This window comes from Cydia strobilella, chromosome 21, assembly GCF_947568885.1.
Source record: "Cydia strobilella chromosome 21, ilCydStro3.1, whole genome shotgun sequence".
Taxonomy (NCBI): Eukaryota; Metazoa; Arthropoda; class Insecta; order Lepidoptera; family Tortricidae; genus Cydia; species Cydia strobilella.
Window position 1 is genome coordinate 6043158 of NC_086061.1, and position 27712 is coordinate 6070869.

The 27712-nt window shown below is 37.3% G+C and overlaps 1 protein-coding gene across 1 annotated transcript in view; it reads right to left on the reverse strand.

Moving 5' to 3' along the window:
* LOC134751043 (sodium-dependent noradrenaline transporter-like) overlaps positions 1–26738 on the reverse strand; it is a 38068-nt gene extending 11330 nt beyond the window's left edge. The window contains exons 1-15 of the mRNA XM_063686378.1: positions 26687–26738; positions 25117–25178; positions 24455–24553; positions 23886–24045; positions 13722–13769; positions 12524–12604; positions 10541–10663; positions 9997–10128; positions 8950–9012; positions 6576–6753; positions 5993–6126; positions 5150–5289; positions 4234–4337; positions 2267–2391; positions 1804–1916 (exon numbers count right to left, since the gene is read on the reverse strand). Coding sequence (XP_063542448.1) covers positions 1804–1916; positions 2267–2391; positions 4234–4337; positions 5150–5289; positions 5993–6126; positions 6576–6753; positions 8950–9012; positions 9997–10128; positions 10541–10663; positions 12524–12604; positions 13722–13769; positions 23886–24045; positions 24455–24553; positions 25117–25178; positions 26687–26738 — 1614 coding nt within the window. The remainder of the gene's footprint in view (positions 1–1803; positions 1917–2266; positions 2392–4233; positions 4338–5149; positions 5290–5992; positions 6127–6575; positions 6754–8949; positions 9013–9996; positions 10129–10540; positions 10664–12523; positions 12605–13721; positions 13770–23885; positions 24046–24454; positions 24554–25116; positions 25179–26686) is intronic.
* Positions 26739–27712: the final 974 nt, after the last annotated feature.

The window sequence follows — 27712 nt, forward strand, 5'->3', positions numbered from 1 at the left end:
AAACTTTGTTTAAAGAAGCGAACATAGCAGCTGCCCAAGGTAGTATTAGATCAGCTGCAGCTTCAAAAAGTTGGTAGGAAAATCATTCCCTTGATGACATTATGGCTCGTGGAAACTGGCAATCAGCTAACACATTTCCAGCGATTTTACAGGAGACAGGTAGCAAGAACAAGTATTTCTTCTACAAATGTCACACAATTGTTTAATTCTGTCTTACGATCTACCTCTAATTGTTTAATTCTGTCTTACGATTACCTATGTATTACGATCATTGATTTATATAATATAGTAATAGTAAAGTAAATTTGATTTCTCAGGCACTGTGCCTGGTTGCAATCATTGTACCTGATCGTTCAGGCAAGATTATACAATTAAAATAAGCACATAAATAAATTATAATAAGGAATAACTCTAAATCATTACATTTGAACTACTAAGTGTAAAATTATCTGTTCGAAGAATAAAATAATTGAAATCGATATTTCAGTATCATATATTTCAGTCATCATAAATTCAGATACTAATCAATCACATTGGCGCTAAAATACATTAGAATTAATCTAATAAGGGGCGACACCAGGCGATAACAAACAGGTCTCAATTATAAAGCTTCCAGTGACGGTAAAGTAATTTAATAGCAGCGTTTTACCTGAAATAAAACGCATATTAAAATACTTACCTCACTGGAAGCTTTCATTTAATTTCTGCCTGGTGAAATTGAGCCAATGACAAACAGTTCACCGGACATCTTTTACCTGGTGTAAAAATGGCGCGGTCCGCCAGGTGTCGCCACTGTTGCCGGAAACAAGAGTCAAATAAAGCACTAGACTGGTGATAATTCGACGGAAACAGATATGCTCTCTCAATTATAAAGCTTCCAGTGACGGTAAAGTAATTTAATAGCAGCGTTTTACCTGAAATAAAACGCATATTAAAATACTTACCTCACTGGAAGCTTTCATTTAATTATAAAGCTTCCAGTGAGGTAAGTATTTTAATATGCGTTTTATTTCAGGTAAAACGCTGCTATTATAAACTGAAATAAATGTCATATACGAAGGAAAAAAATACCAAAGCCTCCAGTGTCCAGAGCTGGAAACGAACCAGCGTACCCCGTTTACCGGACAGGTGCCTGAACCGCTCGGCTATCCGGTCACGGTGGCATGGGTCGAAATTTCCAAGTATATGACACATAAAAAAAACAAATATTTTCATAGAAAATAATTTAATTTGTTCTTAGAATAACCATATTGTTTTTATTTAATACGGCATTGAATTTTGTCTAGATTTCACTCCGCATACGTTAGCGTTACGCATTACGTAGCGGCCCCCTTTTTTAAATATCTATCGTTAATTTTAAACAGTCACAATTGTTTAGCAGTGGCGCTAGTGAGCACGTTGATGGGCTCTTAAACGTTATTTACAATTATTCATTAGTGTGTTTAAAAGAATTTAACCTTTTTTTGACCTGTAATACTTAATTCGTTTTTATTTTCTGAAACTGTATGACAGCGTTGTACGTTTTTTAGGACAACATTGGAAGCAATCAATCTATAAGGTTCGTGGGAATATCCGTTTTAACTGACACCCTGAAAACCCTACTTTCAGAATGCTTTTAATTTTTTTCTCTCAAATATAGTACTTTTTACTTATTACTATCCTTAAAACATTCCAAGAGATAGATGGATACATTCTATCATGTCTTGCTGTATTAAGGGTTAAAGTAGGTACGGTTTCCGCTATACTCGCAACAGATAACTGCATGTAATGGTCATTTTTTAATGTACTTATATCCAAACTTACCCCTGAATCTAAGCCAAGCATGATTAGCATGAAGAAAAACAGCATGGCCCATAGACTTGCCCCTGGCAGCGTCGCCACGGCTTCCGGGTATACTTGGAACACTAGCCCTGGCCCTGAAATAAGAAAATAAACTTACCTACTTAGTTACAAAAGAAAAAATAACTATCATGCGCCATATGCAAGCTTAGCTTATTAAGTTGGAGCAACTAAATGTGCATGCTGCATGTGTTAGTTGCATTACTCGCTTTGCTCCAGTCGTATATATACTCATAATTTATAGTTTTTCAAATACTTACACTAAGCTGCAGAGATAACTGGCCCCCATGCACACAAGTTTTTTTATGCAGTTATCTCTACAGCTTGCTGTACATAATATTAACTAAACTCGAGAACTACGAGTAACTTTGTATCTACAAATTTCAATATAAAGGGACCCATTTTAATGGCTTTTGAGTACACTAACCCTCGGTAGCCACGGAGGATATGGGCACGCCCTGCTTGTGAGACATGAAGCCGAGATACGTGAAGATGACGAACCCAGAGAAGAACGACGTGAAGCAGTTCACTAAAGTTGTCACCAGACAGTCTCTGAAAAGGTAAAGGAATTTTAGAATGAGAAAAATGTTTAGATTATTAAGGTTGATATCAGTAGAGACGCCTCCTGCCCACATTGTGGCAAGGAGGAGACTAGCTTTCACTTACTAGCAGAGTGCATTATGTATGCGGCAACGCGATATAATACATTCGGTAAAGACACACTGAAATAGAACGAACTTAAAGATGTCCTTCTGTTTTGCAGAAAAACAAGAAGATTTAAGGAGAACAGTGAGGGAATGCCGCCGGGACAGTAACCTGCAGCTCCAACTTCAGGGAACTGGGCTGAATGAACGCGACACGTGATCGACAGCCCACCAGCCTGCTTCCGGCCGGGCGTCCCTACACTACATTTACATCTACAAGGTTGATTCATAAAAGCGGGTGTAACATTTAAACAGAATTCTGTTATGAAATCCGCGTTAGCTTACGTAAATCAACCGTATATCTCAGGAATCATTTTTATAGCTTTTCAACCGAGTTATGCATTTGTCGAAATATATAAGTACATTTTTAAGGCATTTTTAGTGCTCACTCCACACATCGGTTTTGTTGCCAAAAAAACTTATTTTCGTAGTCTACATGTAGCGGAACTCTCAGTACTGCTACTCGACACTAGATGTCACATGTGTCGCGAGTGTCGCGACTGACGAAATAGTACATTTCGATGCTAGTGCGGAAAGTATGTCATTACATTTGAATGAATGAAGAATGACATTTCCGCACGTGTATCGAACGACGTTTTTTTAATACAGTTGCGAAAAAATAAGAAAAGCAACAAGTAAGGAACGGAATTCGAAACTTTTATTTTATTCATTCTGTGACATCATTGACATTATGAAGAAGTGTTTATTGAACCCACTTCAATGAAAGTTTTTTTTTTCAAATGCATGTTCTATAAGACGGAAACAATTGTAAATATTAAAACGTACTATTCTTACCTAAATATCGTTATTTATGATTATTTGTGTATAGAATAGAATGAGATTTTATTCGTAAGCACAAACAAACAAGACATTACATAATACAAAAGAAAACATAAAATAAGATTAAAGTGCCACGAAATGACCTCATCTCAGCATGTTGCTGGTGACTTCTAGCGCTGATCTTCCGATGAGACCATCAGGTGAGAAGAATCACGGAAGGTAACAGACAAGAAGAAAAGATACATAAAATAACATACAATGAACATAATAAAATGAAATAGATAAATACAACAAGCAAGAAGATACAACATAACGCTTAAATTAAAAATTATTTATATAAAGTAAGCATCGTACTTGTAACATATAGAGGCTCAACCAAATCTTGTCAGTAGAAAAAGGCGGCAAATTTGAAAAATCGCGGGTTAGCAACACTGTGTTCGAATAATTCCGAAATCGCGTGTCATCTGTGTCTTATCTGTGGAATGTGGATCGTCATCTTGCTTGTTTACATTCTGGAACGTTACTATTTTATAAGAGAATTTCTGTATCGTATATTTATAAAAACAATATCGAATGTTGCCTGATCTGAAATGAATACCTTTGCAAATTCGTAAATATCGCATATCGACCCGATGTCTCAGCGATTTCTTTTGGTTTTGTGATGAGCGCTAACAGGCCGCGCTAAAATAACTTGTGGAACACAAATGGAACACAAGTAACACAGTATGGGTCTTTACTCGAAAATATAGAACTTTGTGCACCTATCTAAATAATAAAAATATTTATCAGTACGGTTTTTACTCACTATTAGTGAGTAAAAACCGTACTGATAAATATTTTGAAATATGTCTCACGATAGTTTAAGTGCGATTATCTAAATAATGTGTATAATTATGATTATGAAACATACCTATAGCAGTTGTTGTGAAAGGTGTTATAGCTGGCGTAGGACAAGTGGACTCCGAAACCAGCTCCCACCGAGTAGAATATCTGAACTGCTGCGTCCACCCATACCTGGAAACATCGAATAATTACTTAACTAAATGGTAATGAAGTACCTAAACAAGGCTGGGACTAGGAGATCGTAAGGTTAACATCCCCTTTGAATATCGAGTTTTTTTTTCCTAATTTTCCCCTTACCCTTCCGTATAACCATCCCTTCCCGACCAAGACCATGTAAACCCGCAGATTAACATACCCTTGTATCAGAGACATGTTGCGCGACTGACACTACCAATATCTAACGCGCTCGAGTAACGCAGTGTTATTTTTTACATTTTTAAAATCTGTAGGCGCTTTCCTGATCGCTGGAAAAGAAAACATATAACCTTTCCTTCTTCCTATCATTTAATCTTACGAATCCAATAAGGTCTCTACGACGCTCGAGTACCTAACGCTAATTACAGACCTAGATATTTATACCTCATGTTATTCTATGTGCAAAGTCAAAGTCAAAGGTAAAATTCAGCAGAGCTTGCCGGGGCCTCTTAACATAGTAAACGCGAGTATTTATAAGTTTACTATAATTTTGCGATATTTTGCGTTTTAAGGTTATGAATTGTATGGAGATGACACCTGTCACCGTACCCAAGTTTAAAAATACTATAGCGACCTTACAAAGAAAGAGTTTTTTTAAGGTGCAGTGGGTTTAAGCAACAGAGTTTTTGAAAAATCTGCGTTTTTTGGACCATAATACGGCCAAGTAACATGGATAGCAATCTTAAGGCCTTTTTTCTTTTTGTTTCGTTTGTATAATTAAGTAGGTGACCATTGTATGCAACGGGGAGTCATTAATCACTGTAGCTGACTATACATATGTAACCTACCTGCGTGTCTTTCAGCCTCGTCAACTCCGGCTGCAGGTAGTAGGCGATACCTCGGGTAGCCCCTGGTAGCAGTAAACCTCTCACCAGCAGTATGGACAGCACCACGTAAGGCATGGTTGCTGTCATCCATACTACTTTACCTAGGATTAGTGGGTTATTAATTAATTAAAGAAATATATTAGCAAAGGCAAAGTTTCATTGATTATACAGTATGTCTCTGACCATGGGGCTTTAAATTCAGGGCTCGATTCTACTCGCTAAACTGAGCTACTTTTATTATGGGACCAACCCTAATATCGCGATTTTTTTTTTAGCTTTTCCATAGAAAACGTCGACACGATCAGCCTAAATGTATGAAAAAGCCAAGTTTTTTATTGCGATTTCGGGGTTGATCCCATAATAAAAGTAGCTCAGTTTAGCGAGTAGAATCGAGTCCTGAATTTAAAGCCCCATGATCAGAAACATTCTGTATACATGCATCAAGTCAAAACAAATTCTTGCTTCGAATTTGACAGCTTAGTCGTTGGCGCTATACCTACCGTTCCGCACAAAATGCGGTTATTCTGGTTGTCAAAAGTTGATGTTTGACAATCCAGTGATTTCAAAACAGATTGCCAGATACAGCGTCACCTATTTCGGCTGTCAAACTAGGGGGCATGTTGTTTTTCTAGACTTTTATACCTCTTCTACAATCCATAAATGTTTATTTATAGGAACTTCAGGAAGTAGGTAATCTGTTCCATATTGTAAATGGTATATAATCAGCTACAAAATGAGAATTACATCTTTCATTTCAAAGCCAGCTCCACTTTCAAAAGCTATTGCCAGAGTTAAAAGTCTTACCAGAGCTCTTAACACCCTTGAATAGTGATAGGTACAGGGTGACGTAGACCAGACCGAGACATAAAGCGAGTTGCCATTTCGGGAAGCCCAGATCGTTTAGGCCTTCGGAATGCTGCATCTCGAGCACGGCTCGGCTGAAATAAAATGATAATTTGTTAATTGACTATTGATATTTTAGACTTTCGACTTTACAAGTCATTCTTAAAAATTACGACCATGCGACCCTTACAAAATATATGAAAAGTGTCGTGGCAATTAGACGCGACCACAGACAAATAATATAAATTAAATTTTTAATCGGGTAATCTCCATAAGAATGAGATGGCACCGCAAGAGATGACAAGATGTAAAATAATATTGGCATTAATATGCAGGCTCTGACAGGCAGTCCGTCGAGATACGTGAATGGAAAGCTTCATGATGTGGCACCACGTGACGTGACATTATGTGGAACTGCCTAGAAGAACTGAAAAGCCGAAGTAGTGTGAGAACGGAACCTTTACCTTTCACTTAGTATGGTGCTGCGTTGCATTGTTCTGAGTTCCATGAATTATTCCATATTTCCATAAAGCTGGTAACTTACTGAAAGAACTCGGAAGCCGGAGTGAAGTGCGAGAGTGGTCCCTGATATGTAACTTCTGTCTTGTTCGTCGTGTTATGTCGCGCCGCGTCCCAGCATTGATCCGTATTCCATGAATTGTCACAGTGCAACCACGGTAGTTCGGAGCGCGCAGAGGATACTAAGAAGTAGAACGCCCAGCCTGGTAAAAACAAAGATTTGTTTTTATTAACTGGGCGAAACTCCGTTTCTATAAAGCCATAGCGACGCGTCCTATAGAATTCATCAGTCATTTTATGTATTAATAAAAGTTATCTTATATTGAAACCTACCCCCCGGTACTGACTATAATAACCAACTTGGTTTATCATTACATCTCAAAACTTTTATGTAGTATTAGAACTGCGTTGTGAGACCTTGCATCTTTTTAAATGTACTTAATATTTTTAATAGGTTACCTATTATTTCGTATAAACTCTAGTCTGTAGGTGTAGTCACACCAATTTGTCACCAATGTTTTCCCATTTTAATACAATAGCCCCGTAATTCACGTTTGCAGTCGCTAGCTATTAAAATTGTAGTCCCTCGGGCTCGAACGCACAGCCGTGACTAAATGACGTGTCCCTTAAAATATTACCCCTGTAAGTTCGTAATAAAAGTTCATGACATTGTCTAATTTTAGTCATCACCATCTTCGTATTAGCGTATTAAGGGCGGAAAACAAGAATATACGAACGAAATATATATATATATATATATATATATATATATATATATAAATATTTACGAAAGCGAGGGCTTAATTAACATGAGTTTGTATATTTCCTGTAATCGTCCGTGGCACATACACTTGTGAGGAAAAACCGGCCAAGTGCGAGTCGGACTCGCGTTCCAAGGGTTCCGTACATTACACAATTTAAACAATGTATTTTTTATGTGAAATGTCTTTAAAAAACCGGATCAAAAACTAAGTAATTAAGTCCGACTCACGCTTGACTGCACATTTCTAATAGGTTTTCCGGTGATCTATAGGTAAAGATCTATTTTGTGTATTTTTTTTTTAATTTTTGACCCAGTACTTTCGGGGATAATGGGATGGTCATTTTTTGCCTATTTTCTTGAATAACTTCTAAACTATTTACTTTACAATTATAAAAAATATATATTTGAGATTCTCATAATGAGCTCTTTCATTTGATATGTAACACGATATAGTTTGACAAACTTTATTTTTTAATTTTCTCATTTACCCCCCAAAAGTGGCCCCGTGGGTAAAATTAATTTGTTTACTTTACATGTCCATCTTTGGGTCACAAACTTACATATGTGTACCAAATTTCAACTTAATTGGTCCAGTAGTTTCGGAGAAAATAGGCTGTGACAGACGGACAGACAGACAGACGGACGCACGAGTGATCCTCAAGGGTTCCGTTTTTTCCTTTTGAGGTACGGAACCCTAAAAAAGGAAAAAATAAAACATCTGCCTAATTTCGGACGTAAATTACAGCCCTAGGTCAAACTTTAGGATTTACGGACCGCATCGCCTACGTGGAGTAAGTGTAATAATACGTTTTACGAGCGAGTGTGATGATAATTTCATTTTAATGATTCCACTCACATTGCAACTAACTTACCTTAAATTACCCAATGAACTTGGTGCGCTGCGATTGGTTCAGTCAACCAATCAGTGAATGGATACAACCTACTACCTAGTACAACTAATCCATAGTTGGACTGTTGCTTGAGGTGTGAGGTGTGTTGAGGTGTGGTGGTGGCTAAGCGCTACTTTCTAGTCAAGATTTAGACCATCTATTGCCACATTTCCGAGCAGTGACGTGAAAATATAAGTACCTAAGTAAGAAAATATAGGTACTTTATTACACCGCAAAAGAAAACAAACTCAAAAACAGATTTATAATGTAAATATAGGTAGCAACAGATGGTCTTATCGCTGCAAGCGATCTCTCCTAGACAACCTTAAATATATTGTTCCTTATGGGTAATTTTCTTCGAATGGGCAGGTATTCATTTTCTCAGTGATCATTAGTAGGCACCTGTCCCAACCATCAAAAACCGACGATACACATAATATTCATATAAAACATAAAAATATAAAAACAGAAATAATACTAAATTAAATTACCTACCTAAAAATATCTACCTACTTATGTACACATATTTACAAGGAAAAAATGGGAGCTAGCTCGGCGTCGGATGGTAAGGTGCCCAGAAGGCTGGTAGCATTGCCGCGCTGAATGGCGATGCCAATTCGCTGGGCAAGGAAGTAACCAGCCCTCTGGTCACCCGTAGCATTAGTGAGATGCTTCGCTAGCTCCCTAAACATATTCATATATAAACATGTCACATTATGTGGACTTAAATCAAGTTAAATATTTACCGATTATCACATTGTAGTAGAAGGACACGTAGAACGCCACCATCACTGCGCAAAACCCTACACCTGAAACACATGTAAAATTGAATCAGTCAATTTAACCAAACCCCGACGCAAAAAAGGGGTGCTATATTAGACGCCAATGTCTGTCTGTCTCTGTCGTAGCTCTCCAACGGACGGACCGATTTCGATGCGGTTTTTTTACGTGAAAGCGAATTTCCTTGCTATGTTTGATGGAAATCGATCTAGCAGTTTGAAGAGTAGCAGCTCTTTTCCAAAATGATGTAAGACATTTTTGGCTAGAAGTGGATTTTTATGGCATTTAGCCTATGGGGTTTTTTAAATTTATAATTTAATAGGTAGCTATAATTGCTTATACCTTATGATCTAAACGTAAACGAGCCAATGTTTGGAAATAGTATGCAAAATATAAAAAAAAAACAATAAAGGATAAATCCCTACTTAATATTATACACCGTGTCCAATAAATCCGAATGCACATTATTTTACCTTGGCTCTAAAGACATACGGATTACAGGCCATCAAATTCTTATTTTAAGTAATAAAGTATGTTGACGTTGAGGGTGGATCTTGGATGCCATGCTTATAAAAAAAGAAGTTCCTACATGGAACCTGTTACCTGTAAACAGTGGGCATATTCGGTCCTTGTCGGTTGTACTGGCCCAGTATCAACTCCATGTTGAACAAGGGGACGGCACCGAAGATGCATTAGCGTGTAGGGTACTAAGTATGGATCACTAAGGACATACCTTTAAACAGTGGACATGTGTTCTATAGCGTGATCGGTCCTTTTGAGTTGTACTGGCCCAGTATCAACTCCATATAGAACAAGGGGACCGCACCGTTGATGCATTAGCGTGTAGGGTACTAAGTAAGGATCACTAAGTACATACCTGTAAACAGTGGACATGTTTTCTATAGCTTGATCGGTCCTTGTCGGTTGTACTGGCCCAGTATCAATTCCATGTAGAACAAGGGGACGGCTCCGAAGATCAGCATCAACGTGTAGGATATTAAGTAAGAACATACCTTTAAACAATGGACATATTTTCCACAGCGTGATCGGTCCTTGCCGGTTGTACTGGCCCAGTATCAACTCCATGTAAAACAAGGGCACAGCGCCGAAAATCAGCATTAACGTGTAGGGTATTAAGAAGGCTCCTGAAATACAATAGTACATACTTACGTATTTTCGTTATATACAGTTGTATATAACGAAAATTGCAAGCAATTTAAAATGGTGGATTAACTGAATTGAACATTTATGGACTCTCTTATCTAGAAATAAGGTTAACACGTTCAGTGCAGCAGCTCCTATCCCCAACTTACTGCCAGTGCTTTACGAGCCATACATTTCCCGAATGGAGAATGCCTGATTTGGGTTTAGACTTACACTTTCCCGTACCATGTCCTTACTTTAAAAAGGTCCTTACACAACTGGAATATTATCGACTCGAAATAAAAATATTTCTGATTAATAAACTACTTCCTTGTGTATATAAAGATGAGGTCTCCAAGCCGTACAACGTTCCATACCTAATAATGATATATTTGACGGTGCTGATAAACTTACCACCACCGTTCCTGTAGCAGAGGTAAGGGAATCGCCACACGTTGGCCAGATCGACGGCAAACCCAATGATGGAGAGCAGGAAATCCGCCCCCGTTCCCCATGTTTCTCGTCCGTCGTCTGGTTCTGAAAAAACATGGTGGAGATGAACCATTTTTGAATTGCGCGGCTCTCTCCAGACCATTCTATGCTATTATATGCAAACACATACAGCGTTTTCACACTGCCCAATCTGATATCGGATGTCGGATACGACTACAAAAAAGCAAAAAGTAAAAAGTGGTTTTTTTTTATACATTTAATTCTTGTTTGTTGTTCAAAAGAAAGCGTAAATGCAAATATAAAAGGACTTGATGGCGTAGATATTTCCTTACAGCTGTTATTCTCTAAAAGGTCATCTAACGTCCGATATCGGATCGGAAAATGTGAAAAAGCTCTTAATATTATTGGCGAAACTCACACATACACGGAAAATTAACCACTTTGAAGCGCTGTTTAAAATGGTTTGCCTCTATGTTGCTAGTAGCCAGAGCGTCTTACTATGGGCAAAGATAGATATAACTCCGTAATAGATGGATACAGTCTAAGGAAAAAACGTGCCTCGAAAATCACGAAAATTTGTTTCTCGATCAGATGGCGCCACTAGCTTTGGCCTACTCTCGTATAGAGGGCGTTGATGGTTTCGTTTGTTATTTATAATTTTAATGCATATCCGTTAAAGAACATGGGTCAAAATCATATAAAAATAATTAATGCAAATAAAAAAATTATTTATTTTTTACTTACTATGACAGTACCGCTCTATCTTATATCCTCTTTGCTATGGGACCAACCAAAAAATCGCGAAAAAAAAAAATTCAACCTCCCATAGAAAATGGAACAGCCGAAATGTATGAAACATCCAATTTTGTTTTTGCGATTTCGGGGTGTGTCCCATAGTCAAAGTTGCTCAGTATAATCCCAAAACCTCCCTGGCAACGGGAATGCATTTATTTTTTGGCCATCCTGTATATGTATACTCAGACACACCCACGTCCACCTTGTCAGTAGAAAAAGTTTTGAGTGGCATTAACGTGAGGCACTTCATTCGGTTCTTGTCTGTTTGTCTGATTTAATATCTTGTCTTTTTATTAATTATATAACAATTCAAGTCTTGGAGACCCTTTACATCTCTGGATAATTTGATGATCTTTTTTATTATTATATACATTTTATCTCTGACACCTAGAGACTTTTACATCTCTAAACAATGTTAGTACTTCTGTTGTTTGTATATTTTTTATTAGCTTTTTTTGTGTAATTTGACATTTATATTTTTTTTTGTAATTTTGGGTTAATTTTATTGTTTGTAAAAATTTACATGTAAAAATGCCCCTGTGGCCTATTTGCTGAATAAATGTTTGTTGTTTGATGTTTGAAGGCGTAAAATTCGCACCTATATTTAGTCCCTCGCTACGCTCTGGAATCTAACTTAGAATCACTCGCTTCGCTCCTGATTCAATTATAGAATCTTTCGCTTTCTCGGGACTCAAAATAAACACTCGCAGGAAAAAACAACTTTCCTCTCTTGTTGCACAAATAACTATTGTCGGCAAACAAGTCGCAGACAGGAAGGTGCAAAAGATAAAAAATTGTTAAGGAGTGTCCGAGAGCGTACGATTGGAGAGTTCTGGTGTGCTATCGTGTGAAAGGTCTCATTCGCTAGAAGGCGATGGCTACGACCACGCAAGTAGTTGTCGGGAACGAAAAAGGTAGTCATCTTCGCCACTAAGTCCAAGCAGTCAGACTCTCCTCTTAATATTTGAGATGCAGTATATATTAGGTTGACATTACGCCGTATCTCAAGGGAGTTAAAGCCTAGCAAACCCAGTAAGAATTGGGTTGGGTATAAAAAGGGGTAATACCCGTATGTTTTTTTATACATATTATGTATGTGTTAGTTAGGTTAGATGTTGGATTAATTTAGGTAGATAATTATACACATACCTGGTTTAATGCTACTTGCTCTTATCCTTTTCGATGCATCGTTGTAGTATGTTTCTTCTTCAATTTGAACTTTAGGCTCTCCTGCAAGAAAATAAAATAAAACTTACAAATTATTATTTCAAACCAGTGACAAATTTATTGCTCGCTATTTGTAGTTGGAGTGTGTGTTATTTTATATTCTGGCACACCCATTTTGTCAGTACAAAAGGCGGCAAGTTTAAAAAAATGTAGGCGCGAAGGGTTGACTTTTCATAAAAAAGTTGAATTTCGCACTTTTTTCTACTGACAACAGAGTATATTACTTATGTATGCTATCGATAATTCTGAGCCCCATGCCAGTGTTTCTCAAGGGTAATTAAAAGTTTGTTAAAAATTATTTTTAGTTTTTTAACTCCGTTTCAACTCAGCTACGACGTAGCACTTCGATTTCGTAGCAATGACAGCCTCAAGGTCAACCTAGGAGGATATAACCAAACAGAGTAGCCATTACCAGGCGTTCCCCTCTGTCGAAAATAGTCGGCCAATGATCATAAACAATGTATGGACTGACATTTATCTGACATGGATATTTTTACGTTACGTATACATTTGACGTTTCCCTCCCCCGCAAAACCGGCAGACTTGTACAGAAAATTACAGACGTGGCGTCTCCGTTTGGTTATGTCCTCCTAGGCCTTGACAGATTCTAATTCAACAATATTTTATGGGACTTATAGGTTTGGACTGGTTATGACACGACCTTGATGATCGTCTTTGTGATTGGTGCCCATTTCAACAACTTGTTAAATCAGGAGGAGCCAGCTCTCATATTATTTTAATGTCATTCGCTCATAGCAAAGCATAACACATTCACTGCCAGCGCGAACTATGCGCTACGAGCGTAGCAGATAACGCTAAAAACAGTATGTAGTGAAAAACGTACGCCTACCTAGCGGGTCGCTGGCGCTGAGAGGAATGACATATTATCAGTCAGATTTTAAACGTTAGAAACTTAAATATAAATAGTTTTAACGGGCGCGCCATACATGACAAGCACATGAGGAGAGTCTTTTCAAAAGGGCTTATTTCTCTATGAACACCGTACAAAAATAAGCACTTTTAAAAAGACTTTCCTTACATGGCAATGGCATGAAAACATAGGGTGGTCGGACTAATAATAACAAAATATATGACGTTAAAATAAAATATAGGTACTTACTTTTGTAACATGATAGGGTGACCACAGATCCTTTTGTCGATTTGTGATCTGCGAAAACAAAGTTAAATATTAAATGTTAACTTTGCTTACTTTTGTTGTATTATAGTAAATTAGACAATCAAGCTGTAATTTTAGTAGGGATATACTCAAACCCTAATTGTGTATATTTATTTTATTAAGACGATATTTTTGTTATTTAACAAGGTGCCCTGAAATTTTTCGTAGCCAGAGGCTGGTGGATGTGGCTGGGGACCAACTCAGCGGGGTAATGCTGCCAGCATCTATGGCACCTTGCCGAGGGGTGAATTTTTAGGGTTCCTTACCCAAAGGGTAAAAACGGGACCCCTATTACTAAGACTCCGCTGTCTGTCTGTCTGTCCGTCTGTCACCAGGCTGTATCTCATGAACCGTGATAGCTAGACAGTTGAAATTTTTACAGATGATATATTTCTGTTGCCGCTATAACAACAGAATAAAATAAATATTTAAGGGGGGCTCCCATACAACAAACGTGATTTTTTTGCCGTTTTTTGCGTAATGGTACGGAACCCTTCATGCGCGAGTCCGACTCGCACTTGGCCAGTTTTTATTTGAGTTTAGGTTTAGGGGTGTTTTATTATTATCAATTTAGGATAATTTAATAACGTTTAGTTTAAAAGTTTTGATACTAGGTATATTTATTTGTTCCTTAATGTTTTAATAATGTGGACATTTTAATAAACGTGTTTCAAAAACTAATAATAATAATAATATTCTTTATTGTGCACAATGAAACATGATTAAATACAGCAAATTAACATAAAAAACTAAGCAGCAACAGGCGGTCTTATCGCTTAAAAGCGATCTCTTCCAGACAACCTTCAGGTAGTAGAAATTAGCGCAAGGAAGAAATAACTATTTTGTTTATTTCAAAAACAATATGAAAACACGACCATGCAGTCGCGTAATTTGTACGTAGAATCATACCACCGTGTATTTTGAAAAAATTTTTGGAGACCATCTTTCTATACCTACGAGAACATTAGATTACTTCTGTAAACAGACATAATATAATTTTAAGTATTTAATTATTTATGGATAATTATAAATAACAACAAACTATTAGACTAAGGAACCCTAAAACCATAAAACTCCTTCAAACCGACCAATACTCAATTCCTAACGGCCGCGTTCCTCCACGACATTAGCGCTCCATTTTTGAATTCCAATAGAGGTGAGGAATTATTGGTGAATTTTTCCGCACCGGAATTCCTTTATTGCCGGCGTCTCTATTAGGAAGCCGGAATGCGAGGAATAAGACAAAATGGAGTTAAGGGTATGCTGGGTGAATCATTGGAAGACGTAATAAACTTTTTTTATTTTATTTTATCGTGATATATGACTTTTTAACCATGAATTTTATCAACCAATGCATCGGAATTCATTTACCACGTTATGTGAGGACCAGACCAGCAGATTCAACCGAGCCACGCCGTTTTGTCGCCTTAATAGTGTTTAGTTTTAAGTTTATAAAATGCAAGTATATATTATTAATCTGCAAGGTATTTGTAACGAGCCTTATTGCCTGATTTAAATTTTAAATAAATATAAATAAAATAAGAAAAAATGAACGAAATATTCGATTTTATTTAACTCTATCGGGATTTAGATTACTAATCATGACTTATTAATACACTATCATTAGTCTTGCCATTTCCATCCGTCTGTCTCTCAGACGGTTGACAAACCAGTAAATGCCCCAACATAACTCCACGTCGCCACGTAGGTCGTATTAAAACAAGATCAAATTGTTAAATCAGAATCGGTATCCAGCTTAACTTCACTAAATAAATAGCTAACAATGTAATAATATATATTTGTTTAACAAGGGGGCAAACTTGTTGTTTAACCTCTCGTGCTTATATCGATATCCGAGTAAGCGAAAGATTCCAAAATTGAACCACGAGCGTAGCGAGTGGTTTGAAAAATGGAATCTTGAACGTGGGTTAAACAAATTTTGCCACCGAGTGAAACATAAAAATGTTCACCACAACACAAGGAAAGTACTAGGTAACTGTAAAATATCAAACAAAATCAAAGCAAATCAATTTAAAAATGAATGTTATTATATATTTATCATTCAAAAACATGATTTAAAAGTCAATTCTACCAGCCAACATAAGCAAGCAACTCAATATTTGCATTTGATTACTTTGCCCCACATGTTGACGACCGGTCTGGCCTAGTGGGTAGTGACCCTGCCTGTGAAGCCGATGGTCCTGGGTTCGAATCCCGGTAAGGGCATTTATTTGTGTGATGAGCACAGATATTTGTTCCTGAGTCTTGGGTGTTTTCTATGTATTTATGTATTTGTATATTATACATATCGTTGTCTAAGTACTTACAACACAAGCCTTCTTGAGCTTACTGTGGGACTTAGTCAATCTGTGTAAGAATGTCCTATAATATTTATTATTTACTTACATAGCTTTTAATACCTATGAAATTTTGCACTGGTCCCTGCAACTGGTTTTCATATAATTTACGCTTAATCTGTATTTCTTCCTTCTTTCCCTACATTGTTTAGCTTGTGTGTAATGTAGGAGCCTTAAAGCCATAGGATAGTATCCATTCTAATCCATTCACCTTATCTTAAGAAGCGAGTTCTACATCACCACATTGTTGTACTATTCCATTCATTCAATCAATTGAACGAACGAATAAATGGTTTATCTATCTATCTATCAATTGTGCCTACCGGTCAAAGCAGCAGGAAAACGTTTTGAAAGTTCAAACAACGATCACAAAAGTACGGTTCAGTAAGTTTCGATCCTTACCCCCTACAATAGAGTGTATAGCTTGTTACTTTTAGTGCGGCATCCTGTGTACAATAGTAAATTGTTAGTCAAGGGATGAAATGATGCCTTTCACTGGAGTTATACACTACTTTTCATTTCGAATACGAGGAATCTTGAGAGTACTTTTAATTAACCATTTAGGTAAAAGTATCGTTAAATATATTAATAACGGGTCACTCACGTGTTTTAAGTCGAAAATGCTCGACATGTTTGTGTGTATGTCGCAAGCTCCTGATGACGCTACTCGGTACGGAGTGAAACATGTCGAGCGTTTTCGACTTAAAACACGTGAGTGACCCGTTATTAATATATTTAATATGTCGGTGTCTAACGGAAGTTTTGTTATTAAAAAGCATCGTTATTTATGGAATGAGAATGAGATTGAGGAAATTGTATAACAAATGCTTTAAAAACCAAATTGCGAAATCTTATCGTAAAAAAATTTAAAAAAATCGTACTTGGAAAGTAAAAGGCTCTAGTGCAGACACGTATCACTTTCTGCACACTTTTTAGAACAACAATGACCTTCTTTCAGAGCATGAGAATATACTTAATAAATAAATAAGTATTTAGGAACAATCTTTCACCAATTCACCTAGCTCAAACTAAGCATATATAGGGCCTGTAAGGTCTATTGAGAACTGAATGAATATTAAAGTGTACTTGGCTATATATAGTGAAACCAATGGGCTAAATAGGTTTTCGGTTACTATGTAAAAAATACGAATACTTATAAAAATATGAATTTCAGTAATCTTCCTCGCGTTATCCCGGCATTTTATCACCGCTCATGGGAGCCTGGGGTCCGCTTAGCAAGTAATCCCAAGAATAGTATTTGCCATCTGACCTTCCAACCCAGAGGGGTAACTAGGCCTTATTAGTATTAGTCCGGCTTCCTCACGATGTTTTCCTTCACCGAAAAGCGACTGGTACATGTATCAAATGATATCTCGTACATAAGTTCCGAAAAACTCATTGGTACGAGTTTGAAAGCCGCACGCTTTTACCGCTAGGCCACAATGTTAATATCAGTACTGCTTCAGAATGACATTATATTTATAAACTTTTTGAATTTCCGTTAAATTTTACCGAAGTTCTCAACCGCTTTAAGCTTGATGCAAGTACCGTGCTCAAACGGCTGGTTGTACCAGAGACAGGAGATCGAAACATGTTAAGCGAAGGAGCGGAAATTTTCTGCCTGCATACATAGCTCTTGGAGCCAGGAACAGATTTCCATGACCAATAGCGTACCGAGCGACAACTCGTAAAGTGGTTAAAGGCATATGTATTAAGAAGCTTCGAGAACGTCAGCTGCCGCTTCGTTGATGGGCTGAGGAACGGCAGCTACCCAAATACCTACGTTAAAATAAAATATAGGTATCCTGATTTATAGCGTCCGTGATACGATGACCGACGAAATTTGCGCCTGGCCCTCGGACTAACTGGTTAGGACGGAGACCGTTCCAATTTTCAATGAAGATTCCTGATCCTACGTTGGGTCTCAGATGAGTTTTATCTCACAAGAAAGCCGTAATTTCTTGTTCTAATTCATAGTTATTGAATATTTTGTTTTTATTTATTTGTTATTCATAGTTGTTGGATTGTGTAGAAATAAGTAACAAAAAACTGTGTGTACTTTATTACCAATAAATTATGTCTATGTCTATTGTCACAATTTTTAGGGTTCCGTACCCAAAGGGTAAAAACGGGACCCTATTACTAAGACTGCTGTCCGTCTGTCCGTCTGTCTGTCACCAGGCTGTATCTCACGAACCGTGATAGCTAGACAGTTGAAATTTTCACAGATGATGTAGTTGCCGCTATAACAACAAATACTAAAAAGTACGGAACCCTCGGTGCGCGAGTCCGACCCGCACTTGGCCGGTTTTTTTATATGTTTTATGATTCTTTACTATTATCTGTCTTTGGCGTACCAAGTTTCCACGGTCACTGCTTAGAAATGCAGCCCGTTGCATACTTTCCGATAAGTGGGAGCAATGTTTTGACAAGTTAAAGCCTCTTCCAAGTTTTCAAGAGGACATATCGGAGCGGCCAAGGTGCTCTGGAATATCTGAACACGGTTCTATCGGCAAGGCTTTGGAGTGCATGTTGAGATAGTTTTGAGAACCTTGACTGCTCAGATGTTTATTATGGCGACTATATAAATAAGTAGTAACTACATATTACTATATATCCCTTAAGTAAATAGTTGACATAATATTAGCATAGGCAATAATATATACTACCCGTTCGCTTCAAGATTAAATAACTTGCCACGGTTTTGATCTTATTTTGATAGGGCTTTGAAAATCCCTCACGCTAATTGGTTCATGCGCAATAAAGTTAAAGTCGAGGAGATGCGCGCCAATTACCAAGACGACCATTTCGCATGCACCAAAAAAAATCATCGTGAGCGATCTTCCAGGTCGTAGCAAAATAAGATAATAACCGTAGAAAGTTCTGAAAAAAGAAGAAATCTGAAGAAGGTTCCAGGTAAAATTGACTTAGTAATAGACTTGTGCAGTACCGTCAATAAACAAGGAGAGGTAATAACAACGAAGATCGAGAAAGCGCGCTATTTGTCTATATAGACAGGGTCGTATCTGGATGTCACTGCGTATATAATTGTATTTTATTTATTTATGTTTTTATGGCTCCGTAGCCAAATTGGCAAAAACGAAACGTCTATCCGTCTGTCTGTCCGTATATCACAGCCATTTTACTCGGAAACTATAAGATATATTTTTATGAAATTGAATTGAATTGAAAACTGGCTTAAATGTAAGTTATTATGATACAGAAAACTTAATTCAAAATGTTTTAGGAACCTAAACACACGCACACACACACACACACACACACACACACACACACACACACACACACACACACACATATGGACTTGCAAGTCCATCTTCTCATTAGGTTAAATTAAGCTATAAGTAATTACTTTTGTTATTCTCTGATATTGTGTTCATTTTTATTTCTTTCAATTTATATTTATATTTTAAACCATTTATTACCAATTTTAAGGAAGAGCGGTGCCTCTTAACACAGGTATTTTCTTACTTAAAAAGAGGCACCAACACTTACTTGTATAAGTAATTCTTAAACGAAATAAACAATTTTTCATTTTCATTTTCATTTTTCATATTGTAACTTGTAAGCCGCTACTTAGTTTAGAAGTAAAAAAAGTGTGTGCGTGTAATCTTTACGCGCGATTGAAGTAAAACTTCTTTGACGATGACGTTTATCGCTATGTTGCCACTTTGAAGTGTGTCCTTTTATGTGTCACTACTGAGCGTCACTTACGTCAGAAAAAAAATTGAGTTACCCTCTAGTCGCGCCTAAAGAAGTTTTGCTTCAAAAATTATAAAATAAATAAAATAAAACAACTTTAACGGATTATATCGCGTATATTGAATTTAAAATACATCCCTCGCATCCAAAAGCATCATACGTTTAAATCGTTTTATTTCATGAATAAAGGATGACTCACGTTAGACCGGGCCGCGTCCGGGCCGGAGCTTCCGGCGCTTCGTTTTCTATGGAAGGCATCACGTGATTACCTGTCATGTCATAGAAAAGTAAGCGCCGGAAGCTCCGGCCCGGACACGGCCCGGTCTAACGTGAGTCATCCTTAACTGTCGCAGTAATCGAAGACTAGTCTATATGTGCATGTATCTAAAAAAACAATAATAAAAATCAAATTGTGGTTTTAGGTCTTTAAAAATAATGTTATATATATTAATTAGTTAGCAGTGTTTTAATTTAAGTAGTGAATATTTTTGGAAATAATCACTCTAAAAGTTTTAAATAATTTGAACCGAGCGTGCAGAAAATATGAAAAAAAATTAAGTAAATAAGACTTAATGTAGGCATACTTTCTACCGACATTATTTTGATTATGATCTAATTAGCCGTCAGTGAGTATTTTCCAAAAACTTATCTTCTATGTGCCACGAAGATAGGCCCTTTTGCTTCTTCTGCGTTTTATTTTATGTTATATCTAGGTACACGGGTACAATTTAGGAGGGAATTAAATCTTCTCGGGTCTGAACTCTGAAGTGTGGGCGTTGATTGACGGATGGTAGCTGGCGCAATTGGTAACGCATTGGACCGGCAATCCAAGGATGTGGGTTCGAGTCCCACGTTGACCAGAGTTGATCATCGTTGATTTTTTCATTGTGATTGACATCTGTATATACAATTTATAGATCTGAAGTGTAGGGTTGGAGCCGGCGTAGCTTTATCACGTACGTATAGGTATATATATCTTTACTTGAAAATAGTTGTATTGTACAACTAGCCTTATGAACCGATTTTGCATGTACAACCAGCCTTAAAGTTTATAGTTTATGATGATTTATAATTTTTGTACGTGGGTATTTTGCACTTTGTAGCTTTTCCTCATTCACCCGTTGACCACGAATGCTGTAAAGGGTTCGAAACGTCGGGTTGTATTATAAATTCAATATACGCGATATAATCCGTTTTCATAGTTTTATTTTATATGGTTGATTAGGTAGGTGACGCCGTATTTTCATACTTTCTAATTTCATTTTCGAAACCTCATTCATCAAAATGGCCCTAGTAATTTTGCCGCTATATCATTAATACAGCTAAAAACATAATTTTTCTTAGTTTTTCTTTAGTCAAGTAAATATAAGTTCAGCCCTGGATTTATCCAGTGGTTTACGCTACAATACCCATTTTATTACTTACCTAACTCGAACCCATTGACTATCATAAACAGATTCCGCACAGAAGCATTGACAAATACTCCAACGTCATTATAAGTACATAAACCTTGTGTTCATATTGAAATTATTGAGAAATAACAAAAATTTTATTTCATTACAAACGTTACAATTAAGGACATAAAATACAAAATAAAATTACAACAAAAAATTACATTTTTAGAATTCGATTGTACTTAATTGTATTTTTTTTTATTGAAGTAAGGGTGCAGAGGGCCTACCGCGAACCACGTTCGACGTGTTGCCTCCCTGTCACACTTGTAAATTCGTATGTAAGTGTGACAAGGAGGCAACACGTCGAACGTGGTTCGCGGTAGGCCCTCAGATTAGGATATGAATCAATGAAGCTTTGATGTATACCGTTCTCCAATTCTCTCTCAATTGCTCAAAGGTTAACTGGAAGAGATCCTTGATAAGTTCGCCTTTGTACAAATGATGTGTTTTTCTCTAGTTTCTTTTTGTACAATAAAGAGTTTTACTACTACTACTACATTTTGTACTAAAATAGCTCATGTTTACCTCTATGTGTAACACTATTAACGTATAACATTAACAAATAAACGTGAGTGAAACTAAAATGAGCGGTCTCGTTTTCACACTATATAGATTAAATCGTCTCATATGCGTCATCTAGTTGGGAGTAGTCAGTGTTGAGCCTGCAGCATTAAAGTAATATTGTTGGAATAACTTTTTTTACGCCAATGATGACAAGCTAATAACTGTATTGAAGCTGATTTCCAAGGGGGCTATTGCATAATAAAATACAAGCTAATACTATTAGTGATTATACATACAAAATCACTAATAGTCTTAGCTTGTATTTTATTATGTAATATGCCCCAGATTGTACCTTGTCATAGTGACAATAGTACGAGGCTACGAGGTCCCTACGAGGACGAGAGAGACTTTAATTTTAATGTTAATAATCGACTCCGATCTCACTTTAATCTTACCGTGCGATGAAAACTCCGATGCCTAGTTATTAATTTTGAAAATCGTATAATAAGGGATACTCTAAATGCAATCTTACCCTCTTCTCTACGTATCCATAAAATCCCTAATTGATGTCTTCAGTAACGTTTCGTTTTCGCGTTTGGCGGAGAGGCAGTTTTCGTCCGATGCAATCGGAATATCCGCTCAACCGTGGCGTTTGCTCCGATACTCTAGGCCCATAAGGGCACGAGGAATAATATTGCGTGATAAACTCGACCGTTTTACAGGCTAATTTCAACGTAAGTACATCTAAATAATGTCATTCATTTATCGTGCATTTAGTTGGCAAGAGCGAAACGCACGTTAACTAAATGACATCATTCGGATATCATTCTAACGTCAGTGTATGTTCGAATTGGTCTGTAGTTTTCGGTGGCATTGTGTTTTATGTTAATGTTACTGACCTCGATGAACTTATGCGTAAAATAAGCGATTTTTTATAAATTAGATTAGATTAATATTTACCAGTTGCATTTCGGTGGAGAAAATCAGGTTGATGGCGAAATAGTACTATTAAAGCATAACAAAATTACCTATCAAAAAGTACTCAGTTTGACTCGACGTAACTAAGTTCAATTCCCATTTTGCAAGTAGTTCATATGATAAACACGTTTAAAAAAGCGCAAAGCTTCGTAGTTAATTTGTTTCATAGCCGGCCTTCGTTGGTTGGTGTATGATATGAATGATTTTAGATTTCTGCCGACCCGTCAAACCGCTCTCTTGGGATCTCGCGGAGTTTTCAATCTTCGAGATTTTTTTCATAAATTACGATTAGAGATTAATAAGAATTTGTTTTTCTTATCGTTTTTATGACAATTGAGTGGTTTTAGATATAATGATTGATAATAGTTGATCGGGGATTTATTCCATCTTGTTAACTTTGAAATATGTAGGTATATCAAAAACTTTTTTTATTGATGCTCGCGTAGCTCTACACAGACAACTCACCCAAGGCCCGGATGTGCTTCCAGCAGAGCAGTACCATGTACACTTCTACCCCCTGGTGTGGCGCTGGCTAGACTAAGGGTCGGTTGCACCAAACTGTTTGTCATCGTTAAAGGGTTCGCTAAATTTTATTGTATGGAAAGTTTCATAGTAAACCGCCGCGGCGCTGCGTTGATCAGTCTGTCAAGTGCGGATGGTGCAACTGGCACTTAGTAGTGCAGAGCTAGCGCGTTGCTCCTCGTATGATGCTTTTCATATCTGACGTACTCTACATATAGCTCTACACTTTAATACTGTATATATGAATGAAATTCTTACCCAAAGTCTCAAAGCCCATGATGTGCTTCCAGCTGAACAGTAGCCGTCATCACGAACACTCAATACTCAATATCTTTATTGCTAATAAGGACGAATCCATGCAGTAGCGGATACACAGTATCAAACCAATTTGAATATATATAAGTAATTAATTTTATACATGTCAACTCCTTCCCCCTGGAGTGCCACTGGGTCGACATAATAAAGCGGGGCTCGCTCGCTGCTCCTCGTACAGTGCGCATTGCTTCTTTTACGGCTCTACATATGGCTCTACGCTGAATAATACTCGCTATAAAGCAAATAAAGCTTACCCAGAGCCCGTGGTGTGCTTCCAGCCGAACAGTATCCGTCATCACGAACACTCCTGCCCCCTGGGGTGCCACTGGCTCGACTTAGTAAAGCGGGGCTCGCTCGCTGCTCCTCGTATGATGGGGCGGTGTGCGTAATTATCCCGCTACCGCTGAGCGTGGCCTGGTCAAAAGATTATACTTTCCACTATAATTCCTTGTATTTATTTATTTACCGATAAATCTGAGAAAATAAATCGATGGCTTCGTCTAATCGAATAGCCTTTATATTTATATCACAGATTAGGGTTTAATGTACGTGATACAAAAATAAAAACTTATGAAATAATTCGGCCACTATCACACAATAAAAAATATCGCTATTGACTTATCTCGATGGATGGTATGCAAATTAAAAGAATTGTTATAGTGCGATGATAGTAGAACGAGGTGTCGGATTCCTCGGCCCGGACGCAAACCTTTCTAATGTGAGTCATCCTTGGTCATCCTTAAAAATATGAGCCTGGGCCATGTGAGGTAGGGAGATTGTTTGCAGCGCACACTACAGAATGCTCCTAAAGGTAAAAACTTACCATGGTAGGAATCTTGGCATTATGGAAGTCGCGGTCGTACTGTTTTAGGGGCGGCGAGCTGATGAGGTCCGGGTCGCGGTCTCCATCGCCATCGGGCTCCTGTAGAAATAATAGGTACAGTCGCCATCAGATATATCGGAGCGTCCAAGGCGCTCACAAATATCTGAACACGCCTCTATTGTCAAGGCGTTAGGGTGCGTGTTCAGATATTGTGAGCACCTCGGTCGCTCCGATATATCTGACGGCGACTGTACAACGATTGACTCTATAGCAACGATTATTAGTAGGAGTTGTATCCGAAAGTGCATTGTACGTACATTCGGGTGTTTCCAACCGAACGCTTCAAAATGTCGGGTAGTTAAAACAAAAAACCGGCCAAGTGCGAGTCGAACTCGCGCACGAAGGGATTCGTACCATTACGCAAAAAATGGCAAAAAAATCACGTTTGTTGTATGGGAGCCCCACTTAAATATTTATTTTATACTGTTTTTAGTATTTGTTGTTATAGCAGCAATATAAATACATCATCTGTGCAAGTTTCAACTGTCTAGCTATCACGGTTCATGAGATACTGCCTGGTGACAGACGGACAGACAGACTGACAGACAGACGGACGGACAGCGGAGTCTTAGTAATAGGGACGGTGATGATAGTCAACAAACCTGAGCCTGTTGAGGCGACGAGCCCCGGCGAGATCCACTGCTGGATGACCTGTTACTGGTATCTGAAACAATATGGACCAAAATCAACACATGAACTTGGAGTATAATAAATATGTGAGCATTCCACGAAATTGTCTACAGTTTTCCAGTACAAATGCGAATTTTCTGGAAATTTACAGGTACTTGTAAGGGTTTTTAGGGTTCTGTACCTCAAAAGGAAAAAACGGAACCCTTATAGGATCACTCGTGCGTCTGTCTGTCTGTCTGTCCGTCTGTCACAGCCTATTTTCTCCGAAACTACTGGACCAATTAAGTGGAAATTTGGTACACATATGTAAGTTTGTGACCCAAAGACGGACATATAACGTAAACAAATGAATTTTAAACATAAAAAATTAAGAAGAGAAGTAAATGAGAAAATAAAAAAATAAGTTTTTCAAATTATATCGTGTTACATATCACATGAAAGAGCTTATTGTGAGAATCTCAAATATTTGTTTTTTTATAATTTTAGGATAAACAGTAGAAGTTATTCAAGAAAATAGGCAAAAAATTACCAAAGGGTCTAAAATTTCGTATTTATACCTTAATCTAATTTCGAAATAAATACATTATATGCGATTTATTTGATAATAATATTAAAGGTAATTACTGACATGAGCTGTTAATTCCCCATAACTTTCTTAAATTCCTATATACTGTATCAGTATTACGACGAAACAAACATATTTACATGTTCAATTATTAACTAAAAATCTTCGATGCGGACATTTGATCAAGCATTATTTGCTTAGGACCTCGCCTCGCCAACACAAAACCTACTATCGCAACCTCCTACCTTATCAAACCGCGTTACTACACTATCATTCTTATTACTAATGAAATACAATTGGTTTTTGACTGGGTTATAAAGTTAAGATATATTATGGTGTTAAAAGAGGTTTTATTATTTGATTCACAGGAAAGGTCGAGAGATGTCAGTTGAAGAGGATCGCTTTTCGAATCACGTGTGTTTACCATTTCAAAGCTTTGAAAGTACCAAAATATAGCAATTACTTTGTTCTATCTAAAACGTGATAAAGCAACGAGGTATTGCCAATTTTAGCCCAAATTACAGCTTAAAAATTAAGGGGTTTCGGTAGAAAAAATAATAATTAAGGAAATTAATTTCATTATCTTCAAAACGACATTAATTATGAGTTTAAAGTGTAATATTTTTAAGAGAATTTCGCCTGCCTGACTCTAATTTAATTTATCAATATTCTCATCACACTAGGATATAACCGTTGTGATAAAGCTTACTGAAGTGCCGTCGGAAAGTTTCTAATATTGAGAAATATTCACATGTAATTATTTCAGGAACTTCTTATATTTTTGTATGGGAATCGAAATTTTCCATTTCCATAATGAAAATTCCCTTTAATTCTGTAGAATTTTCCTAAAATTACCTAGAACAGTTCCAACTTCAGCTTTCCATCAGGCCGTATGCTTCTTTGCCAACAACGTGGTATAAAAAAAACTTTTTGAAAATATTCCGCAACTTCACATCTGTAATAATGATGATACTGACCTCTCGGGTGCAGGTCTCCAACGCTGTTACCCAGCACTGGCATACCCACCATTGCTACTCTACACCTGGATTACCTGTATATTGCTTACCTCTCGGGTGCAGGTCTCCAACGCTGTTACCCAGCACTGGCATACCCACCATTGCTACTCTACACCTGGATTAACACCTGTATATTGCTTACCTCTCGGGTGCAGGTCTCCAACGCTGTTACCCAGCACTGGCATACCCACCATTGCTACTCTATACCTGGATTAACCTGTATATTGCTTACCTCTCGGGTGCAGGTCTCCAACGCTGTTACCCAGCACTGGCATACCCACCATTGCTACTCTATACCGGGATTAACACCTGTATTACCATAAACAAACATTTTCTTGATCTGCCAGGAACTTCAGGTGTAACTGTGTCACAGCTAACTTATTTTGAGTTCCATAGGTACAGTGACACAGTCTTCCATTTAAATACAATTAACTCTAACGAAATTACTAAGATGATTAGAAGTTTAAAATCTAATGCGGAGGGTGCTGACGGTATAAATTTAAATATGCTTATTTTAACGCTGCCTTACACAATTGACATTATCACAAGTTTAATTAATACCTCTATTCTTTCATCCACCTTTCCTGATATCTGGAAGTTAGCCGTTGTAAATCCCATGCCTAAAATATCTAACCCATCTGCGATTAAAGACCTTAGGCCAATTAGCATACTGCCATGTCTGTCTAAAATAATGGAGAAAGTTGTCTGCGCTCAGTTAACCACCTACCTAGAAACCAACAACATTTTGCCGGACGTCCAATCAGGTTTTCGGAAAGGACGTAGCACTACAACGGCTTTACTTGATGTTTCTGACAACATTTTGGATGCTCAGGATAAGGGCATGTGCACTCTTTTAGTGCTCCTTGATTTCTCTAGGGCTTTCGATTGTTTAAATATAAATCTACTTTTATCTAAGTTAACCTACTATGGTTTTGACCATTACATTTACATTTTAAGAAGACTTTAAAATCACTGCTAATCAAGAAA